At 44.7% G+C, this 19465-nt stretch overlaps 1 protein-coding gene across 6 annotated transcripts in view; it reads left to right on the forward strand.

Moving 5' to 3' along the window:
- SLC25A26 (solute carrier family 25 member 26) overlaps positions 1–19465 on the forward strand; it is a 183737-nt gene that overhangs the window by 11375 nt on the left and 152897 nt on the right. For all 6 annotated transcript variants that reach the window (XR_012083472.2, XM_072989403.2, XM_072989405.2 and 3 more), the window contains exons 2-3: positions 8398–8554; positions 15197–15306. Coding sequence is in view for 5 of the 6 variants with exons in the window: in XM_072989403.2 (XP_072845504.1) it covers positions 8398–8554; positions 15197–15306 (267 nt within the window). In the remaining variant the exon portion in view is untranslated. The remainder of the gene's footprint in view (positions 1–8397; positions 8555–15196; positions 15307–19465) is intronic.

Genomic DNA, 19465 nt, shown 5'->3' on the forward strand with positions numbered 1-19465 from the left:
GGCACTTTGAGCCTCCTTAAGTGTGGTATTTAATAATTTTTACTACTTTATTGAAAAAAAAAAATCCTGTTGAGCCATGCAAATGGTGCCCGAAATAATTAATTTAAACTAATTGAGTGCTTCCTACCTCTCTCCCCATCCACCCTACTTGTCAGATTCCAGGGCTCCCTCCGGCTTCCTTTTGCCATGGGTGGGTGGGTGGGAGGAAGCCTTTGACAGCTTCGGGATGTGTGCGCATGTGGTCCTGATCCTAGTGGCAGTGAGCTGGCAATGATTTTTGACTATTGAAGGGTTTCTCCCTATTCCAAGGCTTCCAAATAAAGCCCTTAGGGAGCCTCAGGACCCGCAAATGGGGGATAAGAAGCTTTTGATGAGTTCAGATTAAATATTTTTGAATCTGGACACAACTTTATGCTGTAGTATTTTGTCCATTATGATTTTTAGTCCAAAAAACTTCCCCAAATCTAGACATCCTGCAGATAGGAAGCTAGTTTACAGTGGCACAGTGTATTTGGGTCAAGCTGCCTGAGATGGGCAAACCCAACTCTGGGCAAAGGTTTCTGTTTCCCAGCTCTAAATCTGCTGATGCAGGGCTGAGAAGGGGGTGTCTGTCCTCTTGCTGTCTAAAGAAAAAAAAAGTGAAAAAAAATCATTACTGTTTCCCACAGATGGAATAGACAGCCAGGTATCCACACTCTCTCCTGCAGGTGCTCCATTAGCCACTTCATGAATTTAAATTACATTTAAGATACAGAAGTTTGAAATCTAGAGAAGCAATTAGTAACTTTTGATTCATGCTTTTTGCCAGATGGCTAGATTAAAACCAGATCAATTTTCTTTTTCTTCTTTTAATCACTTGGTGCAGATAAGAATTCTGATGAAGAAAGGCATTAGAGGGATGGGCGGGGGGGGTGGAGTGGCAAAATCAATGCATGCAAAGTAGTCCAGCAGATTAAAAGAGTAATTAACTTATTGATTAAAACTTTAACTGTAGCCAGTGAGCATCTCCTGAATAGGATGGAAAAGGACATCGGAGCTGGGGATGCCTTGCCATGGCTTCTTAAAGCACTCAGCAGTCATGTGTGAGCCGAAATGAAGTACTGTTGGCTTGATTTTCTAGGCAAATAAAGATTTGATAGATCTCTAGTTTATTTAAGTTGGAGAGAGCTCGTTGAGGTGTGTTGCTTGCTGTTTTGTTACGAAGCAGTGGCATTTAAATTCATCATGTAGTATGTCCGTTTCTCTGGCTTTTAAAAATTTTTATTAACCAAATGTTCACCAAATAATAGATTCATCATCCAAATTACAGTTTGGCATGCAAGCTCCATCATTAGCCCAGTATTCAAAGCCAAACCCGGGCTACCAGAATAGAAACCCAGTATCATTTGGCCAACAATGCTATGAGTTGACTCTCATGAATATAGTTAAACTTGGGAAGAAAGTGAAGAAAATTTTAGTAACTCACTAATGTTTATATTAGCCCACGTGGTTAAGTCCTCTGAAATATTTTCTGGTTTGGGAAAGCTCCCCTCTATGCTTTTCTTCATAAAATCTTAACTTTCCACAGACTGCATGCCAGTTGTAACTTGACTTGGTCAAAGGGTAAATTGTGTGTATATGGTCTTAATTGAACTTCAGGGTCATAAACATTTCCTTGTGTGGTGTACTACAGAAGTTAAGGTCTAGATCAGGGGTGTCAAACACAAGGTCCGCGGGCCAAATCCGGCCCGCCAGACCTCGTCTGATGGCCTGCGGAGCTGCCGCCAGCATTACAGATACAACTGGCCCTTTGATGGGGACAGGGCCACAGGGCCTGGAGCTTGGCGTGCGACTCCTTGGGGAACTTGTGGCTCTCCAGGATGCGGTAGAGCTCGCGGTAGTGGCCGCCGTGGAAAGCCACGACGGCACGGGCGCACAGCACCGATTCGTTGCGGTGGAGCACCTCGCCGGCCCCCGGCGCCACCGGCAGCAACCACAGGAAGCGCCCCAGGCACTCCACGTCGCCGCTCTCCTCCAGGGTCTCGCACACCCCAGCCACCTGCTGAGGGTTGACGTTGAGGAGGGGCAGCTGGAACAGGGGGCGGCCGAGTTGAGGCGGGGGGCAGAAGCACGGCTGAAGGAGAGGCCGGAGAGGTGGCTGGGCGCTGCCCTCCGCCTCGCCCTCCCGTTGGGCTGAGGCGTCCCTGAGGAGACCCGCTCGCCCACGGAGCGCTGAGGCGACGGACCACGGGGGGCCCCCGCTCGTCCCTCCCGGGTGCCCTCGCCAACGCCCCGGCACCGCCACCCTTGGCTCCAAATCCCCGGAGCGAAAGCAAGCAAGGGGGCTCCCCTCCTTCTCCCTTCACCCCCACGCCGCCCCTCGTCTTCTCCCGTCGCCCCTCGCCTTTCTGTCTCTCGGGGCTTTTTTTTTCTCCCCCCCTCGCAAGCGCAGCCGGAGCCGGAGCCGCCCGGCGCGGGCGCTGCGCGGAGGCGCTGGGAGGCAAGACTGCGCCTCGGCGCTTGGGCTGCGTTGCCTCAAGTGGTCGAGGGCGGGCGGGAATGGGCGGGAGGTGCGAGGGGAGGGGGGGAGTGGGGGGGAGGAGGGGGAGGATGATGACTTGAGGGGGGGAAGAGAGAGAGACACAGAGAGAGAGAGAGAACAAGGGAAAAACCCCGACGTCCTCCTCCTTGGCGCGTATCTCCCGCCCGCTCCTGATTTGCCGCGGAGGGAGGCCCCCCACCAGATTGGCCGCCCCCGCCCTCCCTCGGCTCGGTTTCCATGGAAGGGCTCCTGCCCATCACTGTCAAGCGCCTGCCAATCAACAGCGCCCGTCCGTCCAACGCAAGGAGCCGCTCAGCGCGCTGGGCGCAACCCTACCGCACAGCCCTCCCTCCCCCCATAAGGGCGCCCTACAGATACAACCGGCCCTTTGATGGGGACCAAACTGCTGATGCGGCCCCCGATGAATTTGAGTTTGACACCCCTGGTCTAGATGTATGTTAGGCTTCACAATTAACTTTTAAAGCAAAGCAAAGCATGCTGCTTATATACCACTCCCTATCACTTAAAGCATTCTCTGGGGGGTTTGCAATTTAATTATGCAGGCTACATGTTGTCTTCTCTCCCAGCAAGCTGGGTACTCAAATTACTGACCTCAGAAGGATGGAAGGCTGAGTGAACCTCAAACTGGCTACTTGGGATTGAACCCAGGTTGTGAGGAGAGTTTTGGCTGCAGTACAACAGTTTAACTACTGCACCGTGAGGGTGTAATTTGTGCTTAAATGTTTTCTTATCCTTGACAGCAAGGATGTTTGATAGATTAAGATGTCCTGTGAGGGGATCACTGCTAGTGCCCTTGACGAGCACTTTCACACACACACCCGACACCCAGGTGACACCCTTGGATCAAGTGGCTGTTAGCTCTGAGATAGGCAGGGAATGGGAGCACCTGTCCTGAGAGGGGGAGGAGACCACCACAAATGCGGTACATCTGCCCAGGAACAAGTGGGTGTGAAGTTTCTCTGCAGCTAGGGGCTGTAAAGGAGGCACTGGAGCAGGAAGGGGGCATGGCAAGTAAGAGGGACAACAAGAGAAGCATGTCATAGGTCTGGGGTGACCTCTCGGATCTGAGGAAGATGAGGGAGATTGGGGTGACACAGGAGGAGGTGGCTGACATGTAGAGCGGGGAGGAAGCCCCAGACCTGGAGGGTGACTTCTTGTTGTTTAGTCGTGACCCCATGGACCAGTGCACGCCAGGCCCTCCTGTCTTCCACTGCCTCCCGGAGTTTGGTCAAATCCATGTTGATAGCTTAGGTGACACTTTCTAGCCATCTCATCCTCTGTTGTCCCCTTCTCCTCTTGCCTTCACACTTTCCCAACATCAGGGTCTTTTCCAGGGAGTCTTCTCTTCTCATGAGATGGCCAAAGTATTGGAGTCTCAGCTTCAGGATCCTGTCCTTCCAGTGAGCATTCAGGGTTGATTTCCTTCAAAATGAATAGGTTTGTTCTCTTTGTAGTTCCAGCGGACTCTCAAGAGCCTCCTCCATCACCACAGGTGATGAGGAGGATGACTAGGACTACATATACTTTGAGGATCCCTGGATGGGGGCTATGGTTCACCTCCACATCCCCAAACGTTCCTTACCATAGTGAGTTCCATGTGCTGAGAATTCAACACCACCTTTGTCGGCCAGAGCCAGGCTAAAGGGGCCCCCATTATGATGCTGTGGGGGGGGGGGGAATGTGGCAGCTGCCTTCCCTGACAACCCTGCCGAGTCCTGCACCTTGCCCTCCTTGCCAGCTTCATGCATGTTCCTCCTCTGGGTGCTCACCTTTGGACCTGTGGAGAACACCACTAAAGGAAACCAAGACTTGCAGGCTCCAGTGAAGTCAACTAGGGGCCGGGAACTGGGTGAGACCATGCAGGGGGCAAGGAGTGGCCACTTTGCCTCTGGAGTACAATGTAGGAGTCGAGGAAACCCCTGCTGCTGTTGAACAACTGTTGCAACAACCCCTCTTGTAATGCCACTGGACCATGTTAATGGAGTTAATGGAAATGAGCACCTGCCCGCTAAGGGGATGGCAGGGCTCACATGGTCCATCCCCCCCCCAAAAAAATGTTCAAAATTTGCCATCCCTGTATAAGTAAGTGTAAAAAGACCAGAGATTTTTTTTTCCTCTCCAGCAGCGTTAATGAAAAGTATGTTCTTTTTTTGGCACCAGACACCATGTATTTTGTGCAGAATTAAAGACTTTTGCCCACAATACATTTTTTAAAAATGGAAAATGCAATTCTGCCCATTTTTCACACACCCCCTCCAAACTATTAAAAAGCACCGAAATTCTTGTAATGATTTTCAAGGGGAGGAAATATTTCCTCCCCATTGAAAAGCATTGGAAATAGAAGCAAATACTGGCATCTCTCTTTTGAAGGTATCAAAGTACTGGTGAATAAAGCAATGGTCACAATTTGCTGTCAAAGGATTTGTGGCAGATAACGTGGCTTGCCCACCTACAGAATCAGCAAATCAGCTTTTCTGGGGGAGATGTATGGGGTTTGGTTAGAAAGTTGAGTAGACTGAGGGTGGTTCTGGGTGTTTGCACAGAAATCTAGCAATTTGTATCCACTCAGTTTATTGGCAGGAACATTTTCTGTATTTATGGTACTTGTATCTTAAATTGGTATCTGTGAAAAAGAAAATGTAGCAGCACATCACATATTTTACTATTTAATATTATATTGTTTATGTTATTTTACCAAGCCAGTTTCCTTTTCTCTATCCAACTCTAATTTCAGAGCATACTAGTTTGGGTCCTGCTACCTTTGGCTTACTGTGCATTCAACAGCATTCAACAGTCTATCAGTCTCATCTCAGGTTTATCTGAGAGATGTACTGCAAGTAGGAGCTGTGGCAGATGCATTTATACTTCAGCATGGAGCCTACAGTCACTCATCAGTTTCAGATTCAGATTAGGCAATCCTTCAGTCTCGAAAGACTATGATAATGTGCTCTGAATAGAGGACTTGGAACAACGTCTAGTGTGGCTGAGGAGGCCAATTTGAGAGTTACAATCCCTTCCACACTGAAGACAAATCCAATCTGTCCCCTTCCAGCTCCCTGATTTTGCTGGTTTTGGGACCGCCTCTTTGCCTTGGCCTGCTGGACAAGAGTCTCTTCAAATTGGGAGATGCCATTATACACTGCCTGCCTCCAGGCTGGACGCTCAGACGTTAAGGTTTCCCATCTGTTGAGGTCCATTCCTAAGGCCTTCAGATCCCGCTTGCAGATATCCTTGTATCGCAGCTGTGGTCTCCCTCTGGGGTGCTTTCCCTGCACTAATTCTTCATACAGGAGATCTTTTGGAATCCGACCTCTTCAGTAATAATTTATTTGGTCATTTCTCTTTTCTGCTTCTGCATACCTGTTTGCAACATGCTTCCGCATACTTAGTCAACACTTTTAAATACTAATGGTATATCATTCTGACAACATATTTGCATGTTGTAATGCGCTTTGTTGGCTTCCAACTTAAATGCTGGAACAAGCTTATTTGTTTCTGTCATTTCACCAAACTAGCAAAAAGCAATTACAGTATTTGCAAATTAAATTGTGATGAAATGTGACTTTGTTCCTTTTCTTCCCTCAAGTGCTATTATCTTTTTGAAAATGTGTAATTCCTGTTTGCTCTAATACTAGGTATTTTTAAAAAAGAAAAACAATCTAATTTGAATATTATACTCCTGATTGTGATAAGCCTTTTGTTTTCTGTATTCGTGTATGTTTAGTATAATATATATATTCTAATGATCTCTCTTTCATGAGGTGTTTTCTGTTCTGAATAATTTGAGTTAGAATGAGAAGCCTGGGAAACTGCCATGGGGCTATCTAGCCCAGTGTTGTCAACTCTCACTGGTTGTAGCTTTTTGTGGGTTCAGGCAATTAATTCTGTGTTTACAACTGTTAGTGGGTGACTTAGTGAGTTACGGCATGTTTATTATTATTATTTATTTGATTTATATCCCGCTCATCTGATCGAATCGACCACTCTGAGCGGCTTCCATAAAAATTTACAATGTGCAGTAACCCATAAAATTGCAAATTAAACAACAACACATATAATAAAACAAATGATAAATAGAAGGAGAAAGAAATTAAGTATTGACAGGAGGGAAGGCCTGAACATATAACCATGTTTTTAGTTGATTCTTAAATATGCCCAGCGTTGGGGCCGCACGAATCACTGGAGGAAGGTTATTCCAGAGGCGAGGAGCCAACGCCAAGAAGGCCCGATTTCGTGTTCTTTCCTTCCGGGCCTCCCTCGGCGTTAGGCTCCTCAGCCTCACCTCCTGGCTCGTGCGGGTGATCCGGGTAGATCTAGGTGGGAGCAGGCGTTCCGCCAAATACCGAGGTCCTAAACCGTTTAGGGCCTTGTATGTAAGCATTAACACTTTGAAGTCGACGCGGAAACGGATGGGCAGCCAATGCAGCTTGGCCAGAATAGGGGAAATATGATGGTATTTTCTCACTCCGGTGAGGAGTCTGGCCGCCGCATTCTGCACCACCTGAAGTTTCCGTGTCAGCTTCAAAGGGAGCCCCACGTAGAGCGCGTTACAGTGGTCTAATCTGGAGATTATGAGCGCATGTACTAAGGTAGTGAGCGCCCCCATGTCGAGGTAAGGACGCAGCCGGGCAATCCGCCAAAGGTGGAAAAAGGCGGTGCGGACAACCGACGCCACCTGTGTTTCCATGGTGAGCGTTGGGTCCAGGTGTACCCCCAGGCTGCGAACTCCACTCTTCGTGGCCAGGGCCACCCCCCCAAACGAGAGAGAGTCACCCAGGCTGCCCACAACAGGGGCACCCACTCAGAACTTCCGTCTTGTCCGGGTTCAGCCGCAGCCTGTTCTCCTGCATCCATTGCAGTACAGCCTCCAGGCAGTGCTGAAGGGACAGGACGGCATCACCTGCTGTTGGAACAAAGGAGATGTAGAGCTGGGTGTCATCAGCGTACTGATGACACAATGCTCCACACCCCCTGATGACCCCGCCCAGCGGCCTCATATAGATGTTAAACAGCATTGGGGAGATAGCCGACCCCTGTGGAACCCCACATTTGAGGCTCCATGGGGCCGAAACACTCTCCCCAAGCTGCACTCTCTGGGGGCGGTCCTCCAAGAAGGAACGGAAGCAGGCCAAAACCAAGCCTCCGATACCCAGCTCGTAGAGCCTCCCCAGGAGGATACCGTGGTCGACGGTATCGAAGGCCGCCGAGATGTCGAGGAGGACCAACAGAGACGTCTTGCCCCTGTCGGCCTCCCTCAACAAGTCATCGTACAGGGCGACCAATGCAGTCTCTGTTTGTTGGCGATTTTATTCTGTTGTAGTGATAACCATGATTTTTAAAAACTTGCTTTTTTGCTTTCAGTGAAAAGTTAGTTATCTGGTTTCCGTTCTGTAGTTCCTGACTTTGTCCCCAGTGCAACTTAGCAACTAAACATGGATGTTGACTCTGTTAAGTGTTGAATGACTATCAACAGAATGGAACAAAAAATCGCTCTCCTCTGCAAATGTTTTGTTCATAAAGACAGTTCCAGCAGGTAATCCGACCATCCCAAGGTTTTCTGTTTTGAAAACTTCCTCTGAGTCAATGTGGAGGTTAGTGTTATGCTTTTCACCTCAGGCATCTGAAGTAATGGAGAAAGCCAATAATTTATAAATTATAAATTTTATAATAAAATTATACATTGTAAATTTAGGGGGCCCAGCAGTGCTAGGCATTGGGGGAACCATAGACTCATCTTCTGCTTTTATAATATATACCTACTTGTATGCTTGCTTTTCTGTTCACACAGCTCATCTTTTCTCCCCTTGGGTTTTTTCTTTTTCTTTTTTTCTCCCTTTTTTTTTTTTTTTTTGAAGGCTGGCGGGCTGGCTGGAGTGTGTGTTGACCTGATATTGTTCCCTTTGGATACCATCAAGACTAGGCTACAAAGTCCTCAAGGATTTAAGAAGGCTGGTGGCTTCCGTGGAATCTATGCTGGTGTCCCTTCTGCTGCTATAGGGTCATTCCCAAATGGTAAGATTTTTTATTTAAACATATGATAGATTTATAATCATTGTTGTTTATAGGCTTCTGGAAAACTCTATTGATTTTTTCTCCAAATCCCAGCTATGTTCTCATTCCATTCTTTGCATCAGTTTGTGCTAGAGGACTTTTTTCATTCCAACCTGGAAATTTCTACAGATTTTGCAGGCTTGTTTTTCTTAATATATGTTCTTATATTTTTGCAATGTGTATGTTTTCCCATTGATTGTGCTGTGTATGTCCATGTTTTTCAGTGGTATGCATTTCTAGCTGTTTTTAGCAGTTTTTTTGGTGTTTTTCTCTGAAATGCAGCATTCCCCAAACTCCGGTCCGTGGCCCGGTGCTGGGCCGTGGCGTGTGCCAGACCGGGCTGCTGAGAGAGACCTCCTGCCGCCCCCCACTAAATTACCCCTGCATCGCCTGTTTGCACCTGCACACACATTCCGGCATGCCTGCATGAGCACCGCAGTGCCATTTGCGCATGTACACAGGTGCTCATGCACATGCACAAATGGCAGCGCATGCGTGTGCTCATATGGGCCCGCATGTACCCATGCACATGCACAAATGGTGGCGTGGTGCCCGTGTAGGCGCACCCATGCATGCGCACCCGTGCAAGGGTGCAAAGTTGCTCGTGCATGTGCGCGAGCGTGGGGGTGCCCCGTCTTCCCCACCCAGTCTGTGGACCAGAAAAAATTTGGGAACACTGCTGAAATGCATTTCAATCCTGACAAATGTATGCATTTCTAAGGCAAGTTATGCTTTGTGTCATGAGGTTAAGTGGATGATTTTTGCAGGATTTTTTCAAGCCCAACAAAACTATTATTCTATCTGTGTTGCTTCCCACATACGGTATAAGTGATGAGAAGGGCATATGTGTGGTTTAGCTTTAGGCCTAAACCTTGCTAAGACCAATGTAGAGAGATAGCAAGCATTAAAATAACGTAGAAATCCCTCTCTCTCTAAAATACTGTTATTCTTTGCTGCCCCAACATTACACCAACATTTAGGTCTGGTTTTGATACGGTATGTTGTATTTAAAAGTAACAGAAGATGGTACAAAATGATCAGTGCTGGTTGGATGGCTTTGTGTGATGTGACAGGCCATTACCCTCTCTTTTTCCTCAGCAATTCTTCAGAAATCTTGTCTGTGGTCTTGTAGTAAAAACCTTAGGGTTGACTTATCCTTCACCAGTTGATTTAGTGGCTCAAATCCTGTTGCTTAGTGTAGTAAATGATAATTAAAGTAGGCTTACTGAATTAGTGGGGATTTAGTCAGTCAGCTTCTCTATATGTTCCTTAGCTTCAAATTGGCTTATTTGAGCTACAGGATTTCAGCCAATAGGTCTACCTTTTGTTGGTGCTACTAGTAGGATGCTACGGAGATAGAGTCTGGATGAAGTTACAACCAAAGAAAGATACCAGTGAACTCAGAACTTGGTTTAGAAGTTTCAAAATGTAGGGGAAGTCTGTTATTGCCTCTGCATGTAATGTCAAAACACATTTTGTGCATTACATGTGAAAAAGCTCACTGTAAAACTAGTTAAACTTAAGATAGTGTCAACTTGCTAAGAAATCCTTTTCTTGTTTTGGTTTATTTTCTTTTTCTTTTCTTGTTTTTTTTTCCAGCGGACGTTAATGAAAGTTTACAGAAGCCTCCTCGGGCACCTTCAGCTCTTCTAAGCTCTTCCTAAGATGATATGATTTTTTCCCCCTGTTCTTTATCTTCTCTCCTCTTATCTTCTTTTGACAAAGATAAGCATCTTTTGATTAGCAACAGAGGGCAACAGATGCAGCCCTGTAACACAATTAAAAAAACAAACCAAACTTGTTCCTCCTGGCAATGTGAACCGTCTTGCTTTTTGCACCATTTGCATTTTAAAATTTGGTGTCCTGCTTATAGGGATGCAACAGAGGTGACAAATTTGAGAGTATGTCTCAGAGTGAAGGCAATATTTAATATGATAGAAGGAAGATGCAGTAGTGCCTCACTAGACGATTGCCTCGCGGGGCGAAAAACCCGTAAGATAATTGGTTTTTGCGATCGCTATGGTGCCTTGCAAGACTTTTTTCTATGACCGTGCTTCGCAAGACTTTTTTTTTTGAGACCGATGCCTCGCAAGACAAATAAATGTCATTTGTCTTGCGAAGTTCCCATAGGATTTTTTCACAAGACGATGATTTTCGCGGAACGAATTAAAATTGTCTTGCGAGGCACCACTGTACAGTGGTGCCTCGCATAGCGAGGTTAATCCGTTCCGGATTAACCTTCGCTATGCTGAAGCATCGCTGAACGGGGCAGCGATTTCCATTGGAACGCATTAAACATCGTTTAATGCGTTCCAAATAGGCCAAATACTCACCGTTCAGCGAAGCTTCAGGATGGCCGGCAGCCATTTTCGCGCCCTCGCTTCGCTTAACAAGGGCGCGAAAACGCTGTGCGCGGCCATTTTAGGCCATTTCCCGGCTTCCGGCGGCCATTTTGGCCGCCGAACAGCTGATCGGCGGGGGTCGTTTTGCGAAGATCGGTAAGCGAAACGCTTACCGGTCTTCGCAAAGCGAATTTTCCCCTATCAAAAAAAGTTGAGCGATCGCATTAGCGATCCGAAAAAACGGATCGCTATGCGATTTCATCGTTATACGGTGCGCTCGTTAAGCGAGGCACCACTGTACTTCATTTTTAGGATCTTCTTCAGAACAAGATGCTACCTTACATCTCCACTAGAGGAAAAAGACAGAGTAAAGTGGAATAAATACACTGGTTCTGCTCCCTCCGTTGCTACCATCTACTTTCTTTTTATGCCATTTTTTCTGATTTTTAAAGGCAGGGGTTAAAATATTTAAAATGTTATCCAGAGCTGGGATGTCTCAGCTTCTCATAATCTAGTTTGAATGGCTAACTGCTCATTCATATGCACTCTGCAGCACAATTTCTCACCTGCTTTTAAAACTTGTTTGAGTTTTTAAAGCAACCCAATTTACTGCATAAAACATAATAACAGAAATTAATCTCTCCCCAGCCCCTGCATGCATTTACCCCTCCACAGCTCCCCCACAGCTCCTCTGCTAAATTCTTGGATTGTTTTGTAAATTCAGGAAAAATTGAAGAATATTTTGGGATTTCGCTGAGTGGAACCCATGAAAGAAATAAAGTGATTTGCTCAACCTACATGGCTTTGAGAGTTCAGAGTTTTTCTTTCTTTGGACATTAAATCCATATTGTTTAGGAATTTTTCATTTTTTTAAATTTCCCTACAGGGCAAAGAGCATTACTGCTTCAAAACCGCACTTAAATCTTGCTTATACATCTGGCCTTTTGAATCCATAAATTCTGCCTTTCGAATAAGAGTGCTGGAGGTGTTTTTCTTTGAATATTCAGTTGGAAATTATAGCTCCCCAAGTCCAAAATAGCATGGCCATTGTGTTTAAAAGGAACATTGCTTCTGAAAACGTATTAGGTTAGGGCTGTTTCTCAAAACTCATGTTTTATAAATTTAACAAGGTTGACTTCTTTACTTCCTGATTCCATAGTTTGCGATCTTTTTATCTATCTCCTTTGCTTTCTGTATAAATCTGCAAAGAGGAAGATTGTAAAAATCATACTGTTGGCTTTTCCAGGTCTAAGTGGGTTCAAACTTGGCCTGTCTCCATCCTCCCTGTCCTTCCCCCAAAAGTGGTAATGACTCTTCAAGATGCATAAATTTTTTATTAACTGACAATAGGGAATCATGTTCAGAAGAACAACAACTGCTGTAGGACCAACTGGTCCATCTAATATGTCCTTTTCAGGTCAACCTAAACTCTGGCATAACAAAAGACTTAGCTTCGAATTGGCTTTGATGGGGATTGAAGGAACACTTATCAAATTTGCTGATGACACAAAGGTGGGAGAAATTGCTAATACTTTGGAAGATAGACTCAACATCAGAAGGATCTAGACAGACTTGAACATTGGGCCCTGTCCAATAAGATGCAGTTCAGTGACAGGAAAAGTAAGGTCCTGCACTTAGGCAAGAGAAACCAGGTGCACTGGTAGCGGATAGGTGGTACCTATGAGGGGGATTTAGGTGTCCTGGTGGATCACCACCTAAGCAGGAGTCAGCAGTGTGCTGCAGCTGCTAAGAAAACCAACAGAGTCCTAGGCTGCATCAACAGGGGGATAGCATCAAGATCACAGGAAGTGATAGTATCACTCTATACCATACTGGTATAGAGTTCTGGTCATCACAATACAAAAAAGATGCTGAGCCTTGGGAGGAGTGAAGAGAAGAGCAATAAGGATGATAAGGGGATTGGAGGCTACATCCCATGAAGAATGACTAAAAGAACTAGGTATGTTTAGCTTAACGAAGAGAAGACTGAGGGGAGATATGATAGTGGTCTTCCAATATCTGAAGGGTTGCCACAGGGAAGAGGGCATCACTTTATTCTCCATTGCGCCTGAGGGTAGGACAAGAACCAATGGGTGAAAATTTATCAGAGGGAGATCCAGCCTGGAAATAAGGAGGGATTTCCTGTCGGTGAGACCCATTAAGCAGTGGAACAGCTTGCCTCCCAATGTTATGGGTGCCCCATTGCTGGAGGTTTTCAAGAAAAGATTGGACAGCCATCTGTCGGGGTATGAGGTCCGGGATGGTATGTGGTGTCCTGCCTTGGGCAGGGGATTGGACTAGAAGACTTCCAAGGTCCCTTCCAACCCTATGGTGATTCTATGATATGATTCTATTCTATTTCCTCAAGGGTTAACTTCATCCTGACTCTCTCTCTAATCCATGGATCCTCCATTTCCAGCCATCCCCATTCTAAGGATATACTTTCCTCCTTTTCCCCACTCTTCTTTCTCCCTACCTCCTTCTGTTCTACCTCTTATCCCAGTCTACTTCCCTTTTTATCTCTCCTTCCACCTCTGTCACCAGATATCCCTCCTCTATTGGTGTCTCTGACCCAAACACTGCTTTAGAACTTTTTTTCTCCTCCTTTTTGGATCCGAAAATCCCACAGGATCTTGACGTTGTCATTTTCTGACACCTTCTCTACCTGATGTTCACACGGGTTTTTGGAGGTTGGCAAGTTATATTTTTTTTACATAATGACCAGTGCACTAATGTTGCCACTCTATCATATCTAACTTTGTAATCTGTTTGCGCAATCTTTGGACATTCTCAGATGAGGTGTGACACAGTTTCATTTTTTCCTGGCAGAGTCATTTGCTGTTAGCACTAACTCATTGGATCTTAGCTTTTATTATGTTGGTTTGGAGCCTTCGGTTTCTTTCTTAAGGGTCTCCAGTTTTAGCCATTCCCATGTGGAATTATAATCACCCTTTCGATCAGTATTTCTCAGGTGTTGTCCCTGTAGTGGTTTATTTTTACAGCTGTTTAATTTATTATTACAGTTGTTGTTGTTTTGTTGTTGCTGTACTCAATGACCTTATAGGCTATTGTCAACACTATCCTTATATGAGCCTGTGATTATGCTGATAGGTATTGATTTTTGCCACTGTTGAATATAATTTCTACTGTTGCAGTTCCTGTAAAACAAAAATACAATAGATGCAAAACTACAGTGGTATTATTCAGAATAAATGTCAGGGATGGGAATTTCAGGCTTTTTGGACTGCAAATCCCATAATTCTCCATTCTGGTACTTCTGTCTGACTTGCACAACCTTGCAAACACCTAAATGTGGCTCACCTGAGAGAAAAGGCTGAAGCTTCGAGGCTTACCTAAGCCTGGCTCTACTCAAGCTTCTTGTTCCTGCCCCAATGCTAGCTGGGAGCTTTCTTTCTGAACAGGAAGCTAGGAAAAGCTAAGTTTAGCTAAGCCCCCAAACCTTCCAGTTTAGGCCTTTTCTCTCACATGGGCCATGTTTATATAACTATAAATTCTCTGTAAGTGAGGGAGAACTCACAGAATAAGGAACTATGGGACGTGTAGTTTGAGAAATCGAAATTCTGTATATCTAATCCCTAGTAAATGATATTGCTGTAAAAACATGAAAAGAATGTCTCTGTCAATAGTTGAAAATCACAATACTGCAGTTGACCTATCTTTGTCCTATCTAGAGTACAGTGGGGTCTTGACTTGAGAACTTAATCCGTACTGGAAGGCGGTTCTCAAGTCAAAAAGTTCTCAGGTCAAATCTGCATTTCCAATAGGAATGCATTGAAAACCATTTGATCCGTATCTGCTCTTTTCCGTCCATAGAAACTAATGGGAAGCTGCTATTCTGCCTTCGACCACTAGAGGGCGATATTTTGTTTCTTTTGTTTCTTAGGTCAAGAAAGGTTCAGGGAAGGCAGGGAAAATACAGTCCAGGCAGTACCAGGCAGTCTGAAGACTGTCTCCCAATCCACTCTCTAAACGCTGGGAGGAGTGAGGAAGCAGACAGGCACCCTTTTCACTGGCCAACAGTTAACTGAAAGTTCAAATTTTGCACTTTCCCTGCCTCCCACGTGGTTTTTTTCAGTTCTTAACTCAAATCTAAGTGTGTAAGTCAAGTCAATATTTTCCTATGAGAGTAGTTCTTAAGTCAAAATGTTCTTAACTCAAGCCGTTCTTAAGTCAAGACCCCACTGTATCTGTGCCACTGGTTGAGAACCGCCGGTTTCAGACATTTTGAATTGTCTTTCAGCTGCTGCCTTTTTTGTCACTTATGAGTATACGAAAGCATTGCTCCACACCGGTTCATCTCCGTATTTGGGTCCGGTGAGACACATGCTGGCTGCCTCCTTTGGAGAAATAGTAAGTGGACATTTAATTTAATTTTATTTGGTGGAAAGGATGTAGGAGATGAAAGGGAAGGTCACTGTGATTTATAGCCTATGTGGTGTAGTGGTTATACCATAGGACTGCAATTCAGGTGGCCACTGAGTTATGAGATTTCCTTGGCTGGCTTTGGTCCAGGCACTCAGATCTTCCTCACAGGGTTGTTGTGAAGGTAGAGGGGAGAAATTAATCCATGTGCTGTGCTTTTGACTTCACTGGTAAGAAGAACAGGATACAGTATAAATGTAGCAGGGAAATACTGAATGTAAAGATATGCCAGCTTGACCAGGAACTGTGCTGCGGGGTTCTTTCACTCTTAGAGACCGCTGGGCACCCTTTAAGAATGCTACCCAATGTATACTTGGCCTTGGGAATTTTAATGCCTACAAGTAGACCTGCCTTATACCCCACTTGTCAGGATGTCTGGTTCCTTTAGTTTGAAAATCCTCAGTGTACAATTGGTATTTCATGGGAGCAGTTTTTCTTGCTATAGATACAATGAAATACAATGAAAATGACAGAATAGCAGGGCAATGGGAGAAAAAAAATCATGAGTGATTGCCATCAAACTCCTATCTATCTATCTATCTATCTATCTATCTATCTATCTATCTATCTATCTATCTATCTATCTATCTATCTATCTATCTATCTATCTATCTATCTATCTATCTATCTATCTATCTATTTATTTATACATACATACATACATACATACATACATACATACATACATACATACATACATACATACATACATACATACATACATACATACATACATACATACATACATACATACTCCGCCTATCTGGACCACCAGACTACTCTAGGCGGCTTCCAATATAAAATCAGACAATAAAAACACAAACAAATACATAATAATGCAACAACTACTACAATAAGATAAGGAATAAGGAAAAAGAAGAAAAAGAAAATCAAGAATTGGCTGGAGGGAAGGCTCTCTAAAGAGCCCTGTCTTTAGTCTAAAAGACGGATTCTCAGAGTTACCGAGAAATCACGTCTGACTTTGAAGTTCTGGGAAGGAAACTCAAGGACTTTGGGGCCCAGGTATCACCCCTCAGCCTTGAGAAAAGAAGCCTGAGGGGTGATATGATAGCACTTTTCAAATATTTGAAAGGCTGTCATACTGAGGAGGGGTAGGATCTGTTCTCAATCATCCCAGAGTGCAGGAAACGCAACAATGGGCTCAAGTTTAAATTTTAAATGAATGAATGAATGAATGAATGAATGAATGAATGAATAAATAAATAAATAAATAAATAAATAAATAAATAAATAAATAAATAAATAAATAAATAAATAAATAAATAAATAAATAAGTGAAAGGGAGCCAGATTTCGGTTGAATATCAGGAAAAACTTCCTAACTGTTAGAACAGTTACCTTGTTCCTAACTGTTCCTAACTTGCAGTTACTGGTTCCTAACTGTGGAACCAGTTACCTTGGGAGTTGGCGAGTGACTCCAAAACGTAGATAACCACCTGGCAGATATGCTTTTATTGTATTCCTACATTGAGCAGGGGATTGGACTTAATGGCCTTGTAGGCCCCTTCTAACTTAACTTTTCTATGACTCTATGATTACATATTTTTGTTCACTAAAGAAAAAATTCAGTGCATGAAAGAGTTAAAGTTAAATTGCTTGCACCCAACCCATAGTAGTGCTGGGGGACATTTCTGCTAAAGGAAATGGTCCCTGGTGTGCCAAAATCATGCAGGGAGGCCTCTCCGAGAACACCAGTTTGTCCCAAGGCATCTTTTGCTGGGCCAGCCGGTAGTTGGTTCTGGAGGGCAATTTTCCTGTTCTGCAGTTGTTCTTAGTAAGGTGCTGCTTCCTCTTCAGTGCCTTTTCTTTTATGTATCATCAAGCCAGGAGTTTGAAGGGGGATCTAGAACAGCCTTGTGCTCTGTTGACAATTGTAATTACAGTTTTATTGATTAGTCATTAGGTTTCTAATCAAGCTTTAACCTAGGGACAGGCTATTACTTTGCAAGTAGGCCTCACTCTTCAGCATTCCTCCTATCCCACAGCACTTTTTAAAAAAAATTCAATTTATATGCCGCCCACACTACCCAGAGGTCTCTGGGCGGCTTACAATAATTAAAATTCAATACAGTAAAAGATAAAATAATTAAAATACAATTAAAATACAATTAAAATTGCCATCAGACCCACAGCTAATATTATTTCAATTAAAAGCTTTCTGGAACAGGAAGGTTTTGACCTGGCACTGAAATGTCATCAGCGTTGGCGCCAGACGAATCTCAGTCCGGAGGGCATTCCATAGTCTGGGGGCAGCTGCCGAAAAGGCCCTTTCTCTACAAGCTGTCCCTCTTACCTCCTTAAGGGACGGCTCTTTCAAAAGAGCCCCCCAGTTAGATTTTATCTGCTGGGTAGGTTCATATGGAAGGAGGTGGTCCTTCAGGCGGTCCTGCACGATCCTAACAAATGGCTTGTGTGTAGGTGTGCCATTGGGAATGCTGGATAGCTCAGAATTTAGGTATTTGACCGTGGAGCCAGAGGTTGTGAGTTCAGTTCCCCACTATGCCTCCTTGACAAGGGATGGGTTCAGTGATCCACAGGGTCCTTTCCAGCTCTGCAGTTTTAAAATGATGAGGAGGAAAGCTGTGCCAGATCTGCTGCTAAGAGGCTTCTCCTTACACTTTCAAGCTGGCTGTTGTATTAAGACATTAATATTGTCCTGCTACTGATTGTATCAAAAGGAGCTGAGCAGAACGTTCTAGTGTTTGCTCTTGTTTCTGGATTCTCAGGCAATGTAAGAGAATGGACTTTATCTTGTGGTTTTGTGTGGGGTGAAGTGGTGCCGAAGCGGGGAGGCTGTGCTAATGGAAACATTAACGGTGCAGACTTTTGGAGTCTGCAGAGAGGCAGTATTGTGGAGCGGTTGTTTTATCAATGCAAATTAATCAGAAGACTGTCATTTGCACACTTACCTGCTGTGATTAAACATCATGGACACAGTGGGACAGGTCCAAGTAGACAGCCATAAGATTTCACTGCATGTCTCTAAAAGAGTAGTCATGAGATTCATTTGGTGCTTTGTAATAATGTGAGAAATAGAAACATGTGCATGTAGAACCAGAGGAAGGCAGTGCGGTGTTAAGAAGGGCACAAAGAAAGTTAAATTCCTGCCTGGGTGCAGTTTACATAATTTTAGTTTAGAAATACCTTCTTGTGCTTACATTGGAACATGTTACTTGGCTTCTAATAGCATTAATTTTACTCGACGTTGCAACATAGCAGGTTGTCATGTTATTTCATTGTCCTTTTTCCTTTTTGTTGAGATATTTACAAGGAAATTCTGAAAAGGAGAAATGAAATGAGGTAGTGCCCTCTTTTTCCCCCTTAACTCTAGTGGACCTCAGTTGCTCCTTCATGCTTGGGCAAACACCTTTGACTTGGAGGTGTGCTAGAAGCCTACCTTGTCCAGTGTCCAGAGCCATTGTAAGAGGTGATTCAAGTATTCCGGGAAAAGCACATTGTCTTCCAGGGAGCCCTATGACTTCAGAGTCCAGATGGAGATATTCCTTGTTCAAAGCAAGAGTGGGCCAAGTCTGCCGTGGGCCAAGTATTGCTGTATTGTACCTCCCATCTGCAATCACCAGCATAGCCATTGATGAGCATGCTGGGAGTTGTATCCCAGCCACATCTGGAGGGCCTCCCAGTGCCCATTATGTCTTTAAAGGTTCCCATGCCACATCTTTTGGGCATCTCAAAAGCCAGGATATCAATGTGAAGGGTTCTTGGCCAGCCCTATTTCTTATTTGCCAATTTTCCATACTAGGCTCTGTCTCTCCTCGCCCCCCACCCCTCTAATTTTTTTAAGTGCCACTGTTTACATCCCCAGAATGGCACCATGCACGCACACCAGAGAGCAGGTTCAGTGGGACCCTAAGGTTCTTTGAAAGAAAAAAAAATCCAGTGGAGGGACAGCCGACAGAACGGCCCAGTGGCCATGGAAAATTGACCTGGGAATGGGAATGAAGTGGGAGGTAAGGGGTGACTGGCATCCTATACTACGGCACTTCACAGGGTGACATTCTGTGGCAGGTCTTGATCGGGAGTTTCAGCTGTCAATGTTCTGGCAGCAT

This window comes from Pogona vitticeps, chromosome 2, assembly GCF_051106095.1.
Source record: "Pogona vitticeps strain Pit_001003342236 chromosome 2, PviZW2.1, whole genome shotgun sequence".
In the NCBI taxonomy this organism is placed as follows: Eukaryota; Metazoa; Chordata; class Lepidosauria; order Squamata; family Agamidae; genus Pogona; species Pogona vitticeps.